Genomic DNA, 20508 nt, shown 5'->3' with positions numbered 1-20508 from the left:
TATATACCGACACAAACGTGGGGAAAACAGACTCGGTCCCTGCTCTTGAGGGCGAGTCCACAGTTCAGTTTGTCTTTGAGATTGTCTTAGAGGTATGGACAGAAGTAGTAAAATTGGTAAAAGGAGGGCTAACAGATCATCGTCAAAACACTAAGAGAAATGTTAGGGCTGTATGAGGTTATGTACACCTTCCACCCTCTCATCTGCATACTATCTCAGGAGAGAGCCTGGGCAGGCTCAGGTGCAGTGGCCTAATGGAAACAGGTTGAATTCTGAGAAGGTAAAACTAAGGCGGGGAGATGGCCCAGTGGTGTAGCAGTTGAGTTCACATGCCACTGTTTTGGCAGCCCAGGGTTCACTGGTTTGGATCCTGGGCTCAGACCTATACACTGCTCATCGAGCCATGCTGTGGTGGCATCACACATAGAAGAACTAGAAGGACTTACAACCAGGATATACAACTATGTACTGGGGCTTTGGGGAGGGAAAAATACAAAAAGAGGAAGATTGGCAACAGATGTTAGCTCAGGGGCTAATCCTCCTCACCAAAAAAAAAAAAAAAAAAAACAAAGAAAAAGGAAAAGAAAAGGGAAAAAAAAACTTAAAAAAAAAAAACTAAGACAGTATCTTATCTAAAGACGCCTTCAGTGGGAGAGATGGAATTAAAGCCAAGTCAAAGTCCGCTATTGGGAGTGATTCAAATGTCAAGTAGACTAGGTACATACGCCAAGATTAAAGGGCCTCTGGAAGTCTGGGATTGAGATGCAGAAACAGCCTGGACCAAGAGCAGTCAGGAAGAAATGAGCTCTCTCAGAGAGGACTGCTGAGATGAGCCTCAGAACATTTAGATCTCACCTTTATCAGTGGGTGGATGCATGCAGGTTGGTCAGGTTGATAAGTCTAGAAGCAGGGTGCGGATCTGTACATCATCGAGTATTTATATGCCTCTGTATCACAGAATATTCACATGGCGTGTAAATGACAACTAACACACTAGCAAAATTTATCTTGGTGTGTTTGGAAGCTTTATGTTCAGAGGAATTAAGGCTTGTAAATCTCATAACACAAATCAAAAATAATGTTACCTGGATTTTATTATATCCGAGGAAGAGCTTCTCCAGTTTTACCAAAGGCTGTAATTTGCTCAGCTCTCGTAGTCTGTTTTCCTCCAGGTGAAGTGCCAACAGAGAGCTTGGTTTGGCAAAGGCACTGTCAGTAAATGCTCTGATGCGGTTATGGTCCACTACCAATTCCTGAAGGACTGCTAAGTTGTCAAGCCCTTCCACTTGACTGATTTCATTCCCTGAGAAAAGATAAGTCAGGATACGGCAAGTGAGCCCAAACTTTCTGAATAAAAGGTTATCTATCTTCATTGAAATATTTTTTATCAAATGATTTTTTTGACGTATTAAAAGGAACATATTCCCAAGGAGAAATGGAAATGTAATTTACCAGAAGGTAGCATCATCCTCAAATAATATTTCGTAAAATTTCTCCTTCGTTTGAAAGATGAAATGTGATGTACACAATGTACTGAATTGACCCAATCTCTCTGTTCAATAGTTAAGCACTAAAATAGTTGGTACTGACAGAAGTAGATGTATAAAAATGCTGCAGAAGATATGCTTATTGAGTATATCTGACTATTCTAATAGGCATATCTAATTATTTCTTAAAATAAACTGATTTGTTGTATTTTTAAGTTGAAGAATACACCTTAATTATGCTGTTATTTCTCTCTCAACATAGTTTTGCAATGCAGCCACAGTAAACAAATAAGAATTCATTACACTCTTTAAAACCTCAATCCTTTCTTTATACTCTGTGATTCCTCCCTACTGGAACGATCAATAGCTTTATAAGTATCAATGATAACTTAAATGAGAAGAGGACCCTTGAGTTGACAAAATGCTTTTATATGTGTTTTCTATTAGAGTCTCAAAATAGGACATGGAAAATATTATTATCACTTTTAAAAAAAAATTCTTTATTGTTGTTTTTTTTTTTTCCTCCCCAAAGCCCCGGTACATAGTTGAATACCCTAGTCCTCAGTCCTTCTAGTTCTTCTGTGTGGGACGCCACCACAGCATGGCTCGATGAGTGGTGTGTAGGTCCACACCCAGGATTTGAACTGGCGAACCCCAGGCCACCAAAGCGGAGCATGTGAACTTAACCACTATACCACCGGGCTGGCCCCGATGATCACTTTTTAATAATCAGAAAATTGAGGGTCAGAGAAATTAAGTAACTTGCTCAAAAACATAAAAGTGGCAACGCTAGCCCTAATCTAGATCTTTTACATTTTCAGCTCAATGCTGCTTCTACTATACCATACTATGTTTTATTCACTATTCATCCTCCCTGTTTGTTATGGGCTGAACCGTGTCCCCTACACATTTATATGTTGAAGTCCCAATCCTTAGTACCTCAGAATGTGACTGTATCTGGGAATAGGATCCATAAAGAGGTAACTAAGGTTAAATGAGGTCATTGCGTGGGCCCTAATCCAACATGACTGGTGTCCTTATACGAGGAGGAGATTAGGACACCGACACACAAAGGGAAGACCACGTGAAGATGCAGAAGCCATGTACAAGCCCTTAGAAGTGACCAACCCTGCTAACGTCTTGATCTTGCACTTCTAGCTTTCAGAACTGTTAGAAAATAAATTTTCGTTGTTTAAGCCACTCAGTTTGTGGTACTTTGTTATAGTCGCCCTAGCAAACTAATATATTATTGAAGATGTCATCCCATGATCTTGGAATCCTTCTCCATGAAATTTAACATATTTCACCGAATTTAAGACATCAACAATTGTTAACATATGTCAATATTTTACATACAGTAAGAAAGAAAAAAACTTGGCTAGGTAAACAATGACACGCCATCAATTAAGACATGACCAGATTTCAGTCATGTTAAATATAAAAAGTGAGTGTCTCAGAATTGATGATATATGGTAAATTTACCTTATTTTGTTCTATTCTTGATAACATCACAACCTTCAATAAAATTTCTCACAGAACTAAATCACAGACTTTGAAATATTATCAGAGCCGTACTTATAAAAGTTTATTCAAGTCAGATTAAGAAAAATGATTCAATTGTGTTAACGTATTATTTTCATGAAATTATGTATTTAGACTGTCACTTTCAATATTTTAATCCAGTAAATCACAACTGGATAGCTTTAAGTACTGAATAATACCTATGGTAGCATATTTTTGGCCATTATTCATTCTAGAAGGCTCATTAAACATATTTAAGAAAGAAAACTCCCAAACAACTATGCTGAATGTGCTTTCAGGGATCTTACATTTCTATAACTGGCAGCTTTTACCATTGTTTGAAAAATTCCCATTTATTTAACTAAATAGTTAAATTTTAGATAAACTGGAGCCTTAATCTAATTTGCTTCCCTACAGCCTCACCCTGCCCTTCCCCAAAGACTCACCTTCCCTTTGCAAATTTAGCACAACAGCTGAAAGGTAGGTTTGTAAGCTCTCTTGTGGCCCCTGGCAGAGCCTAATTTTATCACTGCCTGCATTTGTGTCTGCCTCTACAGCTTTCACCCTTATCCCCCTTTAGACTGGGATCTCAGAAAGATCTCCTTCTCTTCAATATCTTTAACCTACTTCACCTCTTTATAAACCTCCAAATATGCTCAGAACCTCACTAGTCACCATTTGCTCTCTTACTTCTTTTCAGGGACAAGCTCCTTGAGAACACAGCCTCCATTCATTGCCTTTACTGCCTATCCAACCACTTCCTGCTAAACTGTTTTCACTTTGGCTTTTGCTCGTCCCATGTTTCCAAATCTGATCCTCTGAAGGTTACCAATGGTCTCCTTTTGTTGAATCCAATTGTCTACATCTGATATATTTTTTGGAGGCTTCATTCTTCTTATCCTTTGACTTTGAGGTCATTCATCCTCTCTTCTCCTGACATTTAGAGTCTGCATTTCTTGTTTGTCTTTTAAAATTTCTTGTATGACTCCTTTGCTGGTTCTTTTTTCTCCAGCCTTCTTAATGCTGGGACGGGGTGGGAAGGTGGGGTGAAGTGTCTTCACATCTCTTTTTGGATGCCTCCACAACACTTTTATTCTTTCTCTATACTTATATCCTAGGTAAGCAAATACACTTTTGACTTCAGCTGTCCTCTCCACTGGGATAATTCTAGAATATCCATTTCCAGTCCTGCCCTGTGCTCCAGTGCTACTGCTTGAAAGAGTTTCCATTTTTATCTCTCAAAATTTTCACAACACAAACTGATTTTTTCCTATTGTAAATGAGCAACATATCTCAACGAGTTTATCTAGCTTTAGTATCTCCTTTTTCCCAATCTTCTAATGAGATCATGAAAATATCCTGAACTATTTTCCTCTCCTTATATATCTAGTTAGTCATCAAGTCCTAATATTTCCTTCCTTTAAACTACATTTTGGAATCACCTCTTACTCGCCCTTCCCACTGACACCACTCTAGCCCAGGTCCTTCTTATGTCATTTGTGCTGGACAGAAAATGCACGTGCTCTGGAGTCATAAAGAGCTGTGTTTGACTCCGTACCATACCACTCACTGGGGCAAATTTAGGTAAATTATTTAACTCCACTGAAATTCAATTTCTTTTTTTGTAAAATGTATAGAAAATTCCTTAGCACGTTGGGTCGCTGTGAAGGTTGAATGAGATAATCTGTATAGACAAACACCTTGCCCAATGATTCAATAAAAGGCAGCCACTATTGCCAGAGTAAACTGCCTCACTTCCTGCATAAGTCTGCCCCACTCTGATTTGCCACGCTAGCGATGGCAACAGAACACACTCTCCTTTTATATTATTAGATTAAAATAGACCTTCAAGGATTAGATTGTCTGCCTTTTTGAATGTCAATGTATCTTTTAAAAGATCTGTCATTGTTGTGCTCAGTTTCTTGTTCTTTTAAGGCTAAGTCTCCATGTTCTTAACCTAACTCACAAGCACCTTTGATAGCAAAAAGACGAATTAAAAATTTTTAAATATGGTCTAGGAAAGCCTGTCTTTCAGAAGAAAGTTACTATACTCAGGTCAATTATACCGATATTGCCCCACGTCTCACTGATGAATCTCCCAATCTTTCTTTTATGTCATTAAATAATTATCGTTAAGCTAATATTCCAAACTCTGTTTTCTCATACCACTTTTCTAAAAATTTATAATTCCTACCTATTTTCAACTGCAAAATGAGCCTTCTCTATCAAATTGATCATGTTTAGAGGCTTTATAATTCTCTCAGAGACCTGGGTACTCTGGTTTCATCGGTTGGTCCCTTTGCAAGCATTAGCCCATAGACACCACAGACGTGCCCTTGTGACTCTTCTCCTCCTCTCTACTTGCAAAGCTCTCAGTCGTGTTCACCTTCAGTCTAAATTCTATCAGTCTTTCAAAGAGTCCTAGGTTTGTAGAGGGGTTAATGTTCCAATTTCTCTTTTCTCTAAACTTCTATTGTACTTAAGCTGGTAATATATGGTCAGAACTTAGTTCATCTTTGTTTCAGTATATCTCCACAGATAGATCTTAAACTACGTTAGAGCAAGGATCTCAATTATATATAATTACAACAATATTGTATTTCTGTATCTTTCTTAGTACTTAGCACAATTCTGGGCTTAATAAGTACTTGTGAATGATTCACTGGTTACTTTCTATTGCTTTTAAAATTGATATGATATAAAAGTAAATTATGATGTAATACTGTACATAGCCCTAGAATATTGCATTTTCTAGGGTTGTTGAATATTGCCCTAGAATGCAATATTCTATAGCCCTAAAATACTGCATTTACATTATATATGTAAATAACCCAAGAAAAACCCATAACTAAAATATTTTTGTCAATGAATCTGTTTTAAGCAAATGAAGCTTGTATTCGCTTATCAAAACAGGATAATAATCACATCAGGTTTTAATAATAAAGACTTACATGTTAGCAGTGTTGCTACTCACCCTGTAGAAAGAGGAATTTTAAATTTCTTAGTCTGTTAAGTTGTAGCTGAATTAAATTACAAATTCCATTGTAGCCCAAATGAAGAACTTCTAAACTGTGCATTATTGGAGGCAAATTTTCACTGCTCATTGTATCTCTGAAACACACATGCAAGTTTGAGCCCATAAACTCATAACAGTATAACAAAGAATAAAATACTTCAGAATAAATACAAAAGAAGGTCAAAATGTATACAGAGAAAACTACAAAACATTGCTGAGATAAATTAAAGAACTAAATAAGTGGAGAGATATTCCATGTTCATGGATTAGAAGACTCACAATTACTAAAATGGCATTCCTCCCCAAACTGATCAATAGATTCAATGCAATCTCTATCAAATGCCCAGCAGGCTTTTTCCTTTTCCCCCAGAAAATAACCATCTATCCTAAAGTTAATAAGGAAATGCAAAGAACCCAGAATATCCAAAACAATCTTTAAAAAGAACAAAGCTGGAGGGCTTACCATCCCTGATTTCAAAATTTATTATAAAACTGCAGTAATCAGACAGCTCTGGTACTGTCAAAAGGACAGACACATAGATCAATGGAATAGGAATAGGATCAATGGAATGGACAGATCAATCATCACGCAAAAGGACGAATTAGATTTCATATTTTACCTCGCAACATACACAGAAATTATCTCAAAATGGATCACAGATCTAAATGTAAGAGAAAAAACACAAAACTTTTTGAAGAAAACATATGAGAAAAATCTTTGTGACCTCAGGTTAGGCAAATAATTCTTAGGTACAACACCAAAATCACAATCTGTAAGAGAAAAATTGATAAATTGGACTTTACCAAAATTAAAATTCCTTTAAAAGGTACAATTTAAGAAAATAAAAAGACAAACCACAGATTGAGAAAAAATATTTGTAAATCATTTACTTGATAAAGGGCTTATATCCAGAATATTTAAAGAACTCAATAATAAAAAGCCAAACAACTTAATTAAAAAATAAGCAAACATATAAACAGACAGTTCACCAAAGGAGATATAATAATGGCTAATAAGTATATGAAAAGTTGCTCAGTAACATTAGTTATGAAGGAAACGCAAATTAAAACCATAACGAGATACTACTTCAAATCCACTAGAATGGCTGTAATCAAAAAGACAGACAATAGCAAGTGTTGGTGAGGATGGGGAGAAATGAGAACCCTCATAAACTGTTCTTGGTAATGTAAAATGGTGCAATCACTTTGAAAACAGTTTGGCAGTTGTTTAACAAGTTAAACATCAAATTACCATATGACCCATCAGTTTCACTCTTAGATATCGACCCAAGAGAAATGAAAACATAACTGCACACAAATACTTCTGCACAAATGTTTACAGCAGCATTACTCACACTAGCCCCAAAGCGGAAAGAACCCAAATGTCCATCAACTGGTGAATGGATAAACATAATGTGGCACATCCATACAATGGAATACCCAACATATTCAGCAATAAAAAAGAATGAACTACTAACACATGCTGTACTGTGGGTGAACCTCAAAAACATTATGCTGAGCTTAAGAAATCAGATGCAAAAGACCACATATTATATGAAATGTCTGAAAAACACAGCTCCGTAGAATGTGGATTAGTGGTTTCCTGGAGCTAGAGGTGGGAAAGGGAATTGACTGCGAATTGATATGAGGGATCTTTTCAATGTATGATGCAAATGTTCTAAAACTATGTTGTGGTAATAGAAGCACAACTCTATACATTTAGCAAAAATTATATACTTAAAATTAGTCGATATGCTAGGTAAACCGTACTTCAATAAGGCTGTTAAAAAGATACGAATGGTCCTCAATGTAAAGGATGTGTATAAATGAAATGTTCATAGCAGCTTTCATCAAAATAATCAAAGTGGAAACAACCCCAATGTTCATCAATGATAAATGGATAAATAACTTGTCATATAATCTATATAATGGAATACTACTCAGCAATAAAATGAAATGAATTACTGACACTTGCAATAATGTAGATGAATCTCAAAAGAATTATGCTACATGAAAGAAGCCAGACACAAAAGACTACCGACTACAATGATTCTAGTCCTAGGAAATTCTAAAAAAAAGCAAAACTATGGTGATAGAAAGCAGATCAGTGGTTGTTGCAAAGGGCCACAGTGTTGGGGCAGGGGACTGCAAAGAGATATATGGAAAGTTTGGGGGATGGGAACAGTCTGTACCTTGACTGTGGTAATGGTTATATGACTGAACACATTTGTCAAAATTCATTCAATTGTACACTTAAATTGGTGAGTTTTATTTTATTAAATTATACTTCAATGAAGGTGATAAAAACACAAGGAATGCTCTTCATTGGGAAAACTGGAAGGAAAGTATTCTGACTTGGAGAGAGTTATATATATCCCAAATATCCAAAAATAAATATCTTTAGGCTCTGCCAAAAATGTGTAGGAAAGTGGGAGGTATGTCCTCATCTTCTTCACAAAGTATCTTTTCAGTTGATGCTGGGGCATGAAGAGACCAGATAAGGACTTAGAAACAAAAACAAAATGAAGGTCAAAACAAACGCAAGTCCTTGCTACCAGGTGAGAGATTCTTTTGTGGAGTGATGAAAAGGCTTTGGAATTAGATGGTGGTAATGGTTGCACAACTTTGTGAATATACTAATCACTGAATTGAACACAGAAGGTGAGTGGTATTGTGTGTGAATTGTATCTCAATTAAAAAAAAAAAAAACAAAACCAAGCGGGCCGCCCCATGGCCGAGTGGTTAAGTTCGCCTGCTCCACTTCGGCGGTCCAGTGTTTCACCAGTTCCGATCCTGGGCGTGGACATGGCACCGCTCATCAGGCCATGCTGAGGTGGCATCCCACATAGCACAACCAGAAGGACCTACAACTAGAATATACAACTATGTACTAGGGGGCTTTGGGGAGAAGAAAAAAAAAAAAAGAAGAAGATTGGCAACGGATGTTAGCTCAGGTGCCAATCTTTAAGAAAATAAAAAAAAACAACCAAGGTCATTAAATGTACAAGGTTTTTTCTTTTTTCTGTTTTTTACAATATGAGTATGAAATGAAGGAAGCAGAGAAAAAGCATTGACAAAGGAGAATTTTGAGTATCTTCTTACTTGTGAAGTTTATTTTTGGCATGTAGTTATTAAATAAGTATTAAAATAAGCTAAATGTATGTTACTGCTATCACTAATGTGATTAACTGCTTTTTAAAGTCCTAAACAAAATTATTGATAACTGTAGAAGAAAGACTAGCACCTGTTTATTTTTGCAGCTCCTTGCTGTCCGTAGCCGCTTGAAGACACCTTCTGGTGGAGCAGCTGTCTGCTGGTCAGGTGCGTCTGCGGCTTCAGTCTGGGCATGATGGATTCAATATGATTATAGTTGAGGCATAAGACCTACAGAAAGAAGAGCTTATTAATCAGACATTAAAAGATGAATGCTGCTGTATATCTATCTTTGATTTGAGATTATCAACATCCTAAAGACTATTAAAATGGTATGGATAAAGTTTGGACTGTATGACATAATTTAATAATATATCAGTGTTAAATGACATAAATTTTTATATCCCAAACTGTCTGGATTTGGCTTTGAATGTGTTTTTTATTATCTGACATGCTGGGAAATGACAACATTTCAGACAAAATAATGGAGATCCTAGAAAGCTGCTCAGCTTTCTCAGACTGCACTCCTGAGTCTCGAAGCCTGATGTAAATGAAATAACTCTCTAGTCGGTGTGATCACTATTTTACTATGCTTAAAAGGCCTTAGTAGATGGCTCAGCCAACACCATGGCACAGGAGGCGGTGAGGCTGCTTTGAAAACCAGTGTCCTCCAACTTCGTTCCACACCCCTCCTGGTGGAGGCAGCATTCCATCGTGTCTCCCACTGCAGAGTAAGATTTACTGCTTAGAAGACAATTGCATAAAACTGAGATCAACCAACTTTGGGAGGTAATCCTTTTTCGTGTTTGGTGAAGAAAAAACTTTGGGAATAATTTCTCTTCTTAACAACATGAAAATACATTTTGATCCAAAGTAAAGCAAATTATAACTTGCACCGAAAATCTTGAAAGAAAAAAAGAAAATTTGTGAGTTACTCACCTTCACATTAGGCAGATAGATTAATCCACTGAATGAAGTAAGATTATTGTTCTGTAGATTCACACTAGACACATTTCTAAATTGGTCAACTGGAATCAAATCCACAGTTCTGAATTTAGACAAAGTAAATACAGTTATAATTTTAATAGGAAATTATATAAGTGAATCAATCATGTACAACCCCAAAGACATTAAAAAAAAACCTCATCTGACAAATGCTATGAAAAAGAATTGCTGATGTAAAATGTATGGGTCAAAAGATCCAATAAATACATATTTTTGTTGGGAAAATATGTAAGAAAATAACATAGAGTTTGATTGCTTTTAAAAAAACCTCCATTTCTACATAAACATAGGACTATCATAAAAGAAAATTTTAAAATAAACATCTCCAATTTCTTTATAAATTCATGAAATAATAGTGAAGTTGATATGGTAACTCAAGATTTTCAGGTTGTAAGCTGCAGAGAATATATGTGAAATAGGTTATTTCGGAAATGCCAGGAAGGAGTTAGGGATGGGAAAGAAAATGAGAAAGCAGGTAAAGTCTTTGAAAAAAGTTTTCTGTGGGATCTCCCAGAAACTTTTATGGTGTTCTACCTTGTAAGGATGTTTTTGGTAAATGAACAGAATGCTTGATTCCTAGTCCATAGTTTTACAACTGTTCTATCTTCCTTTGAGCCATGATAGAGAAGAGCATAAAGCTAAGTCACATTACCCTAACCATTTCTTAAAACAAATCCTAAACCTTGAAGTTACAATTATAACATACTTTTATCAATTAATAAGCCATTCATTCATTCAATGTATTTTCATGAATAATTCTTAAGTGTGACAATATCTTTGGAAGGGCTACAACAAATATGAAATGATAGTGTCTCTGCTTTCAAGAAATGGGATCCAGAGAAACTAAAATAAAAGAGGAAAAGTGCTATAATACAGTCAGGTGTAATGGCATTTTAGAGAAAGAAAAACCTATTTGGGGGAGTCAGGAATGACTTTACAGGTGATAAAGATCTTAAAATGAGACTTGGAGAATTTATAGGCATTTGTCAGGAAAATTAGAAAGAAAGAGTTCCAGACAGCGGAAGAGGCAAAAGCAAAGGCAGAAAGATGACACAGCACTTTGTGATTGAGATTAAGGAACTAGAATATTTTAAAATTTCTGGAGCATAAAGAGTTATAGGGCAGTAAAGGCAAGGATTACAAGAGATAAAAACAGACAGTTAATTAAAGGGTCTTCTATGCCATACAAAGGGATTTAAAATTTTATTCTGTAGACAATGGAAAGCCACTGAACAATGTTCAGAAGGGAAGTGATCTCATAAAACTTGCATCTTAGAAGGCAGTATGGATAATAGATAGATTTGTAGGGAAGACAAAAATCAAAAAGATCAAGAGAGTTTCTAAAATAGCTCATTTCCTGATCGAGGCCAATGGCGGTGACTATGGAAAGAAGAAGGGAATTGTGAGACATATTTAAGACATAGACTTTGTAGAATGTGATGATTAATTAAAACGGGAGGACAAAGGAAGGAGAGGAATGACTCCTAGATTTTTGGCTTGAGCAACAACAGGTGGATGTTGTCTCCTAGATGCCATCTAGAGAGCAACTGAATATTCAAGTGAGGGGCCTAGGTTTGGGCTAAATTTGGGGGTTGTCCTCATAAATCAAAACTATGACTAAAGATGTCTGCCTGTGAAGAGCGAAGAATAAGAAAAAGAGAGGGGACAAAAGGACTTCTTAGCCAGGAGGACCGTGATGACATCCATGAGAACAGCACCAGAGCAATGGTCGTGTCAGAGGCCAGACTGCAATGAATTAGAGTGATATGATGTGAGGAGCAAACGTCATATGCTCTAATTTTAAAAGCTTGATTATAAAGGAAAAGAGAACTATAAGGTCTTAGAAAGAGATTGATGACATTTTTAATCATAGTGGTGACAATAACAATTATTAATGCATTTCAAAGGGTGGTAAAGTTGTCATGAGATTTTGAAGTAGGGTCGATGATTTTTTAAATTATTGGTTATATTTTGATAAGATGTATAAATTATAAACCTTAGAAAAACGATAATTATGTATTTAATACAATGTCAAATAGCATATAATAAAATGATTGTACCTGATGGATGATGAAGTCCAATTTAGTTCTTGCATTTGGGTGAAGTTTGAATGTCCTTGTCGTTCTGCAATCATGTCAGAAGTAAGTCTGCCACCAAACAAATCTTTTGCACACTCAGTCTCTGGTGATTCCTATATATGAGGACATTTATAAAGTGATGTCCTCTCTTACAGATGACTAAATGACATTAATTCTTTGGTTTCAGGTCAAAATGGGTGAACTAATTTCTCCCTATTCCTCCTACTAAGTACAGCTAAATCCAGTGCACAGTATATATATAATAAACATAAGGTGACTGAAAGGTGCAGAGAGGAAGACAGACCAGCTAGGGACCTTGAGACCTGAGGAATGACATTGTGTGAGTTCCCTGCTGTGTTATTGTGATTTATAGTAAGAAAAATATATTTAGGCTTCATCCACTGTTGCTGGCCTGGCCATATGATCAGGCAGGAGGGCAATGGAAACGTGGCCTATTAAAGGGATGCCCATATGGGGCATGGTCCTCTGGAAATCTGAGGGGTATATTAAAGTAGGACACGTCGATGCCCATCAGAACTCCCTTCTGGGTTTGGAAGGTGATTGAAATCGACAAGCACATATCCTTGTATGCTCACTTATGGTGGCCACCTGAGGTCTATGAAATAGGTGGGCATTGGGGTCTACAGCAATGCAGAGATAGAGTGAATCTAGACACATTCCTCTTGTACCCTCTGAGACACAAAATGACAATAAAAACTGTTCTGTCTGCCAGCAAAAGAGAGAGAGACTGCAGATGGCTATGTGGCAGATTTCCCTGGTGGGAATGCCCTGAACATAGCTGGCAAGTCAGAGTGATGCTGGTAGCCCTGGGGAGCTACAAATGGATCTTGACAGGGATAGATACTGACTCTGGACTGGGTTTTGCTTACCCAGTGGTAAATGCAAATGCTCAGAGTGCTATAAAAGAACTAGAACAGACTATGATATTGTGATTTCTAATAAGAAATAGATATTTGGTCTTCGTTCACTGTTCCTGGCACATAGCTCCTAAAACCCTGGTAATTTCCTATATAAGAGCCATAGGGACATCTTTTGTAATAATATTTAGTCTTTTGTCATTGGTTCCTGAAATAGCTCCAGAGCCATAAAAAGCACCTTTTACCCACACCTGAGTTTATGTTAATGAGGTGACTTTTGGAAAGTCCCAGAGGATGGGGCTGGTTGCCAGGGGAACCAACCAAGATCAGAGGATGGAAACTTTTGGTCCCATCCCCTGAACTCCAGGGAGTGGAGAAGGGCTGGAGGTTGAAGCGGTCATCAGTGGCCAATGATTTAATCAATCATGCCTATGTAGTGAAGCCTCCATAAACCCAAAAGAAGTGGGTTCAGAGCTTCTGGGTTGATGAACACGTGGAGGTGCTGGGAGAGTGGTGTGCTCAGAGAGAGCATGGAAGCTCTGTGCTCCTTCCCATGCCTTGCCCTATGCATCTCTTCCATCTGGCTATTCCTGAGTTATATCCTTTTAAAATAAACCAGCAATCTAGAAAGTAAATGTATTCCTGAATTCTGTGAGCTGCTCTAGCAAATTAATCAAACTCAAGTAGGAAGTCAAGGGAACCTCCTCTTCATAGCTGTTTAGTCAGAAGAACAGGTGATAATCTGGTCTTACTGATGGGAGTCTGAAGTGGGGGCAGGGACAGTATTGTGGGACTGAGCTTTTAGTCTGGGGATCTGCTGCTAGCTCCAGGTAGATAGTGTTAAAATCCAGTTGACTTCTAGGACACCCAACTGGTGTCGGAGAATTGCTTGATGTTGGGGATAGAAGTGTGAGTGTGGTAGTAGTGTGAGGGTAAAGGAAACATACAGCAGGGGGGTTTTTCCTCTAGGCCTGGGTTTTTTTTGGTCACAGATATGCTGGACTAGGGGCAGAGAAGCCAGAAACAGAAATGCCAACAAGAGAAAAAAAAGTCCACAGAAAAGCCTGCTCTTTTTAGTCAAAAGACTAGAAAAGGGGAAGTCTAGCAAGAGAGAAAACCTTTAGACAATAATGGCTCTACTTCAGTCAAACACCACGGAATAAATTGTGGCCCCATCTCCACCAGTAAAAGAGGAATGGAAGTACAGACTTCCACCCTTGCCCAGCTTTCATAAAGCACCCCTCCACTGTCCGCATGCTGAGTGGGGAGCCCGGACCTTTATCCTCTCCCAGCACTAATGCACTCCCACACAGAAGTGTTACTAGATACCACAGGGGGAGCCACAATGTGTCTTTGGAGCATTAATGAGGCACTTCTGCCCTTCTCAGTCAGGATGAGTCAGTGGAGATGTATGGGGAACATGAGCTCCTATCCTAGCCTAGCAGTTAATGAAGCACACACCTCCAGGTTGTCAACAGAGGCCAAGTCGGGGAACTTGGACAACTACCTCCCATTTGACAGTCCCATCTCCTTACTGGGGCAGTGTCAAGGGAGGCTTGCTAAAACAGAAGACTTAAATAAGATCCACAGTCTAGGACATAATACCCAAAATGTCCAGAATAAAAATATCTAGCATACCAAGAATCAGGAAAACTCAACTTGAATGTGAAAAAACAATCAACAAACACAACACTGAAATGACACCGATGTTATAATTATCTGACAAGGATTTTAAAATACCCATCACAAAAATGCTTCAATGAGCAATTATGAACACGCTTGAAAAAAATGAAAAGCAGAAACTCTCAGCAAAGAAATAAAAGTGTCAGCCAAAAAATAGAAGAAATAAAGAAGAACCAAATGGAAATCTGAGAAGTGAAAAATAATGTAACCAAACAAATAAAATGGAGGGCTCAACAGCAAAACAGAGAGAACAGACAAAAGAATCAATGAACTTGAATACTGAACAATAGAAATGATCCAATCTGAACAAAAGACAGAAAACAGACTTTTAAAAAAATGAGCCTCACCTTACCAAGATAGACCATATCCTAGACATGTGGGACTATAACAAAAGATTTAGCATTAGTATCATTAGATTCTTAGAATGAGGGGAGAAATAGAGTGGGCCTGAAAAAGTATTGGAAGAAACAATGGCTGAAAATTTCCATTCTTGACAAAAGACATAAGTCTATAGAATCAAAAAGCTTAGCAAACCCCCAAAGAAGAAAACTCCCCAAAAATTCATGTCAAATACACATAATCATAATCATAATCAAGTTTCTGAAAACTAAAGACAGAAAAAATCTTGAAAGCAGTGAGAGAGAAATGAAATCTTACATATAAGAGAAAAACAATTTGAATTACAGCAGATTTCTCACCAGAAACCATGGAAACCAGAGATCTTGCGGTTCTCATTTAGAGAATGTTTCTGATGAGAAACCATGGAAAAGAATTGTCAACCCAGAACCCTATATCCAGAGAAAATATCATTCAGAAATGGAGAGGAAATTAAGACATTCTCAGATGAAGGAAAACTAAGCAAATTTGTCAACAGCAGACCTACCTTAAAAGAATGGGTAAAGAAAGTTCTTGAAACGGAAACAAAAAGGAAGAATCTTGGAATACCAGGAAAGAAGAAAGAACATTGGAAAGATATGAATACAATAGACTTTCCTTTTCCTCTTAAGTTTTCTAAATTATATTTGATCAGTTGAAGTAAAAAATTATAATATTGTCTGATGTGGTTCTCAATATATAGAGAGGAAATATTTAAGACAATTATAAATAGGAGAGGAGAAAGAGACTTAAAAGAAATTAAGATTTCTAATACTTCACTCAAACTGGTAAAAATGTCAACACTAGTAGAGTATAGTAAGTTATGTATATGGAATGTAACACCTAGAGCAACCACTAGAAAAAATCTATATAAAGAGATATACTAAAAAACACTATACATAAATCAAAATAGAACTCTATAAAATGTTCAAGTAGCTCACAGGAAGCTTCCTCTTTCTGAAAAAAAAAAGAAAGATAAACGGAGGAAACAAACAGAAAACAAAAAATAAAATAGCAGACAGTCACTAACATGTCAGTAATTGCTTAAATGGAAATGGTCTACACTCACCGTTTAAAAGACAGAAACTGACAGTGGAGAAAAGAACATGACCCAACTATATGCTGTCAACAAGAAACTCATTTCAAATATAATAATATATGCTGGCTGAAAATGAAAGCATGGCAAAAGATATATCACACAAACGTTAATCAAAAAAAAGGAGAAGTGGCTATATTAATATCTGGAAAAAATGGACATCAATGCAAGGGAAATTACCAGGGTCAGAGAGGGACATTACATACAAATGAAAGGTTTGATCTACTAAGAGACATAAAAAGCCTAAATGTTTATGCACCAAACAACAGAGCTGCAAAGGAAATGAAGCTACGGTGGCCAGTTATTCTATCAAACATTAATCGAGGTGTTGCTGTGAAGGAATTTTGCAGGTAAAACTAAAGCTCCTAATTCACTGATTTTCAATATAGAGATCATCTTAGATAAACTGGGTAGGCCTGATTGAAGCAACTGAAAGACCTTAAAAGCTGAGCTGAGACTTTCCTGAAAGACAGAAGAAATTCACCTACGGACAACGGCTTTGGTTCATGACTGTGAGCTCCAGCCTGCCCGTAATCTTTCCTTCCTAATGGTCTGCCCAGTAGATTTCAGACTTGCTCAGGCAGCCCCCACAATTGTTCAGTATTCCTTGTAATCTCTCTCTCTCTCTTTTTTAAGATTGGCACCTGAGCTAACATCTGTTGCCAATCTTTTTTTTTTTTTTCCATCTTCTTCTTCTTCTCCTCAAAGCCCCCCAGCACATAGTTGTATATTCTAGTTGTAGGTCCTTCTGGCTCTGCTATGTGGGACATCACCTCAGCATGGCTTGATGAGAGGCACCATGTCCATGCCCAGGATCTCAACCAGCAAAACCCTGGGTCACTGAAGCAGAGCATGTGAACTTAGCCACTTGGCCATGGGGCCGGCCCTCATAATGTACATATCTTAATGTACATATCTATATACATATACATACACTCACACACATACACACATCTATCTCCTACTAGTTATGTCTTTCTAGTTGACCCTGAATGAGACAATCTCAAAATAAGTTTAAAAAACATACTAATTCAGCCTTAGGAATACCACTGCTTTTCTATTTTTCATAATCATAAAAATAGCATTTGATTAGTGTCCTTCTAAATCAGGGGTTGGCAATCTTTTTCTGTACTTTTTCTGTAAAAATAATGTTTTAAAAATAGAAGTATGTAGAAGGAGGGTTTAAACAAAAACACAACTACCCAGACTGCTCTTTGGCTCTTCATAGTCATGTCGCCCCTTGGTTCCCACACCCACTCCAAAGAAGGCAGTGTGATTTTATGTCCATAGAGCCTTGGACAGAGAGTGAGGCTCAGCTGTCCATGCTTTACCATTAAAGAGTCATGCCACTTGGAATAAGTCATACAAATTCTCTGGAGTTCTCTGTGCTCATCCATAAAATAAAAGATTTGGACCATGTAATTTCTAAGGTCCGTGTCTGTTTGCATCTCAAACACTCTAGGATTATACTGCTCTTCTTTGTCCCTCTGCACCTACTTTTTGCAGCTTATCTTCCTCTTTACATTTCCTAAATGGAAGTATTAAAGCCTCACTTAGATTTCTTCACTTCTCTATTCTCTTTCCTTAAACAGTCTTACATATGCTTTTGGTTTTAACTATCAACTTTCTTCAAATTACTTCCAAATCTAAACAAATGTAAATTAAATTCCCATATCTAAATTTATTCTTGTGTTTTCAACTGCTTGCTTGAAATCTCCAGTCAGAAGATCCACTGTTACATAAAACTCAGTGTGTCCAACACTAATCTTATTCCTGAAAACAACTTGTCTTCCTATATTCATATCTGTTATGATATCTCCTATTGGCATAGACTCAAACCCTGTAGACATCTTCTACTCTTCCCTTTCCTTGTCCTTCAAATCCAATTGGTTGCCAAGATCTGTCAATTCTCCCCAGTATTTCTCATATCTTTCGGCTCTTCATTTTTAAAGTCACTTCCCCTTGGTTTATTCTTTTTTTTTTTTTTTTTAAAGATTGGCACCTGAGCTAACAACTGTTGCCAATCCTTTTTTTTTTTTTTTGCTTTTTCTCCCCCAAATGCCCCTGGTACATAGTTGGATATTTCAGTTGTGGGTCCTTCTAGTTGTGGCACGTGGGGGGCCGCCTCAGCGTGGCCTGACAAGCGATGCCATGTCTGTACCCAGGATTCGAACCGGCGAAACCCTGGGCCGCCAAAGTGGAGCACACAAACTTAACCACTCCGCCATGGGGCTGGTCCTGCTCACATGTAGACTGTTCTTATAGCCTCCTATAGGTCTTCCATCTATCACTGTAAACACCACTGTTCGATTAAACTTCCTAGCACATAGTTTTCAATATGTCATCCCTCTACTCAAAAATTTTTAATGCCTTCCCATTACCTCTCAATTAAAGTCTAAATTACAGTCTAGTCTTCATGCCCCATTATTAATTTATATATTTATATTCTGCCTCATTCCACAAAGAATTGGTGGCAGCTTACAGGAAGCACATATAATCAAATAGTAAAATGCAAATAATAAACAGTGAAGATCAAGACCAAGAAAGATATATTAGAATGGATCAAAACTGGGGATAAGGACAGACAGACCAAAAGTCCCACAGGGTTTCTGTTATTGAACTATAAATTTGGCCCTGAGATTTTAGGCAGTCAAAGTGAAAATAGCTAAATATGTACTCATTGTCAGTGAGCAGAACATAACTTTTCCTTAGAGGAAAAAGTTTTCCCACACTTATTTCTAAAGGCACTTTGTCATCTGGTCCTTCAAATGCGGGCACAGAGACCCAGGAAGGATAAGATCCTCAACAACATCATTAGAGCAAATGCAGTACTAGTTTCATAAGACTATTTAAAAAACATCCCTCAGTGAAAGCCAACATCGAAATAAAACCTAGAGTACAAGATTCTAGGGAATTCGTCTGTGTTGGGGGGAGAACGCTCTTGATTCTCCATTCTGAGGAGGGTCCTCAAAAAAGTGGCGCTAGAATTAGTAACCTTCTCAGAGCACCTCAAAGCCCTAAATAATCGTGAACTCTCAATTTTCTAGAAAATTTGATGAGTTTTATTGTCTGACAGGAGCTAGACAATGTTACACAGGGAACCTTTTTATCCTTCAACATTCGTCACGAACTTACCCTGTGAGGTAGAAACAGGAGCCCTGCACGAACTTGCTTGTTACAGAATCCAGGTTCCCAAGCACTGCTTGCATATTCAGTCCTATGTTCTGTGTTATCTTTCTTTGCAGTTTACTAATAATGTTGACATACCATTTGTTAGTTCAAATATAATTTTCTTAAATATTAACAGCTGTATTTTTCCAGGAAATAGGAATCTGTTTTTAGGCCCAAGAGGATAGAAGGGCTCCAGAGCAGTTTTTTCTATCCTGTCCCGTGAGATCGTGCTGTTTTTTTCAGTCATTGAATTCAGTGGGTGCAAATGTAGGCAGCATCTTCCCTCCCCTGCCACCTCAATTTAGACAATTAAGAATTGGCCAGAGGAGAAAATTTTAAAACCTAGAAGTAAAATGTGCTTAGGAGACCAGATTTAACAAGCATAGTAAATTTGGGTATCATACTAGTGATAAAGCAATGTTCAAATGATTATGGCCTACACATATCTGAATGTGTAGCTTAGACCAAATGCTATGAGTCAAAAACAACTTACGATTGAGATTCCATCCAAAGCTTTAAGTTCTGGAAGGTGAAATATTACAAAGAACCGGTAATTTTCTTGATTCCATACAATAATGTTTCCATACATGTCTAAAATGACCAGGTTGCATAAACCCTGGGTAATGAAAACACATACATTTAAAGTGCTACAGCACTCTAGCAAGGTTTTTTTCCCCTTAAGAGTTTAACCATCCTTGAATTTTAATATTTGAATTACTCTATCATTTCCTAGTGATTTGAGTGCTTTTAAGTGTTCTTTTTAGTGCTAGGGCTACCCTTTCAGACCATTAAGGTCCATTTCATACAATCTTTCAGTGGTCTATGTTATATGATCAGAACCTGTTTTAGGATGCTGATGCTAAATGTGTTATACATCAGTGGTAAAAACTTGGAGGGAACCTTGCTAAGTTTAAAACAATATACTTTATTTATGGAATAATGGCCTATTAAATAGTATGCATGTGTTTATACAGATATAACAGGAATGAAAAACACTGCCTTCTGATGAGGGATAAAGCTGAAGTGCCTCTGCCTTCTGAGAGAT

The 20508-nt window shown here is 37.3% G+C and overlaps 1 protein-coding gene across 5 annotated transcripts in view; it reads right to left on the bottom strand.

Moving 5' to 3' along the window:
* The window catches only part of LRRC9 (leucine rich repeat containing 9), a 115044-nt gene that overhangs the window by 17460 nt on the left and 77076 nt on the right, over positions 1-20508 (bottom strand). For 3 of the 5 annotated variants that reach the window (XM_044773679.2, XM_044773683.2, XM_044773684.2), the window contains 6 exons: positions 19957-20079; positions 12243-12373; positions 10117-10225; positions 9269-9408; positions 5983-6119; positions 1086-1303 (listed from right to left, as the gene is read on the bottom strand). In XM_044773679.2, coding sequence (XP_044629614.2) covers positions 1086-1303; positions 5983-6119; positions 9269-9408; positions 10117-10225; positions 12243-12373; positions 19957-20079 — 858 coding nt within the window. Of the gene's footprint in view, positions 1-855; positions 948-1085; positions 1304-5982; positions 6120-9268; positions 9409-10116; positions 10226-12242; positions 12374-19956; positions 20080-20508 lie in introns of all 5 variants that reach the window. The other 2 variants (XR_006530143.2, XM_070513710.1) reach the window with 2 other exon arrangements.

Source organism: Equus asinus, chromosome 7 (genome assembly GCF_041296235.1).
Source record: "Equus asinus isolate D_3611 breed Donkey chromosome 7, EquAss-T2T_v2, whole genome shotgun sequence".
Taxonomy (NCBI): Eukaryota; Metazoa; Chordata; class Mammalia; order Perissodactyla; family Equidae; genus Equus; species Equus asinus.
This window is presented reverse-complemented; position numbering and strand designations above follow the sequence as displayed.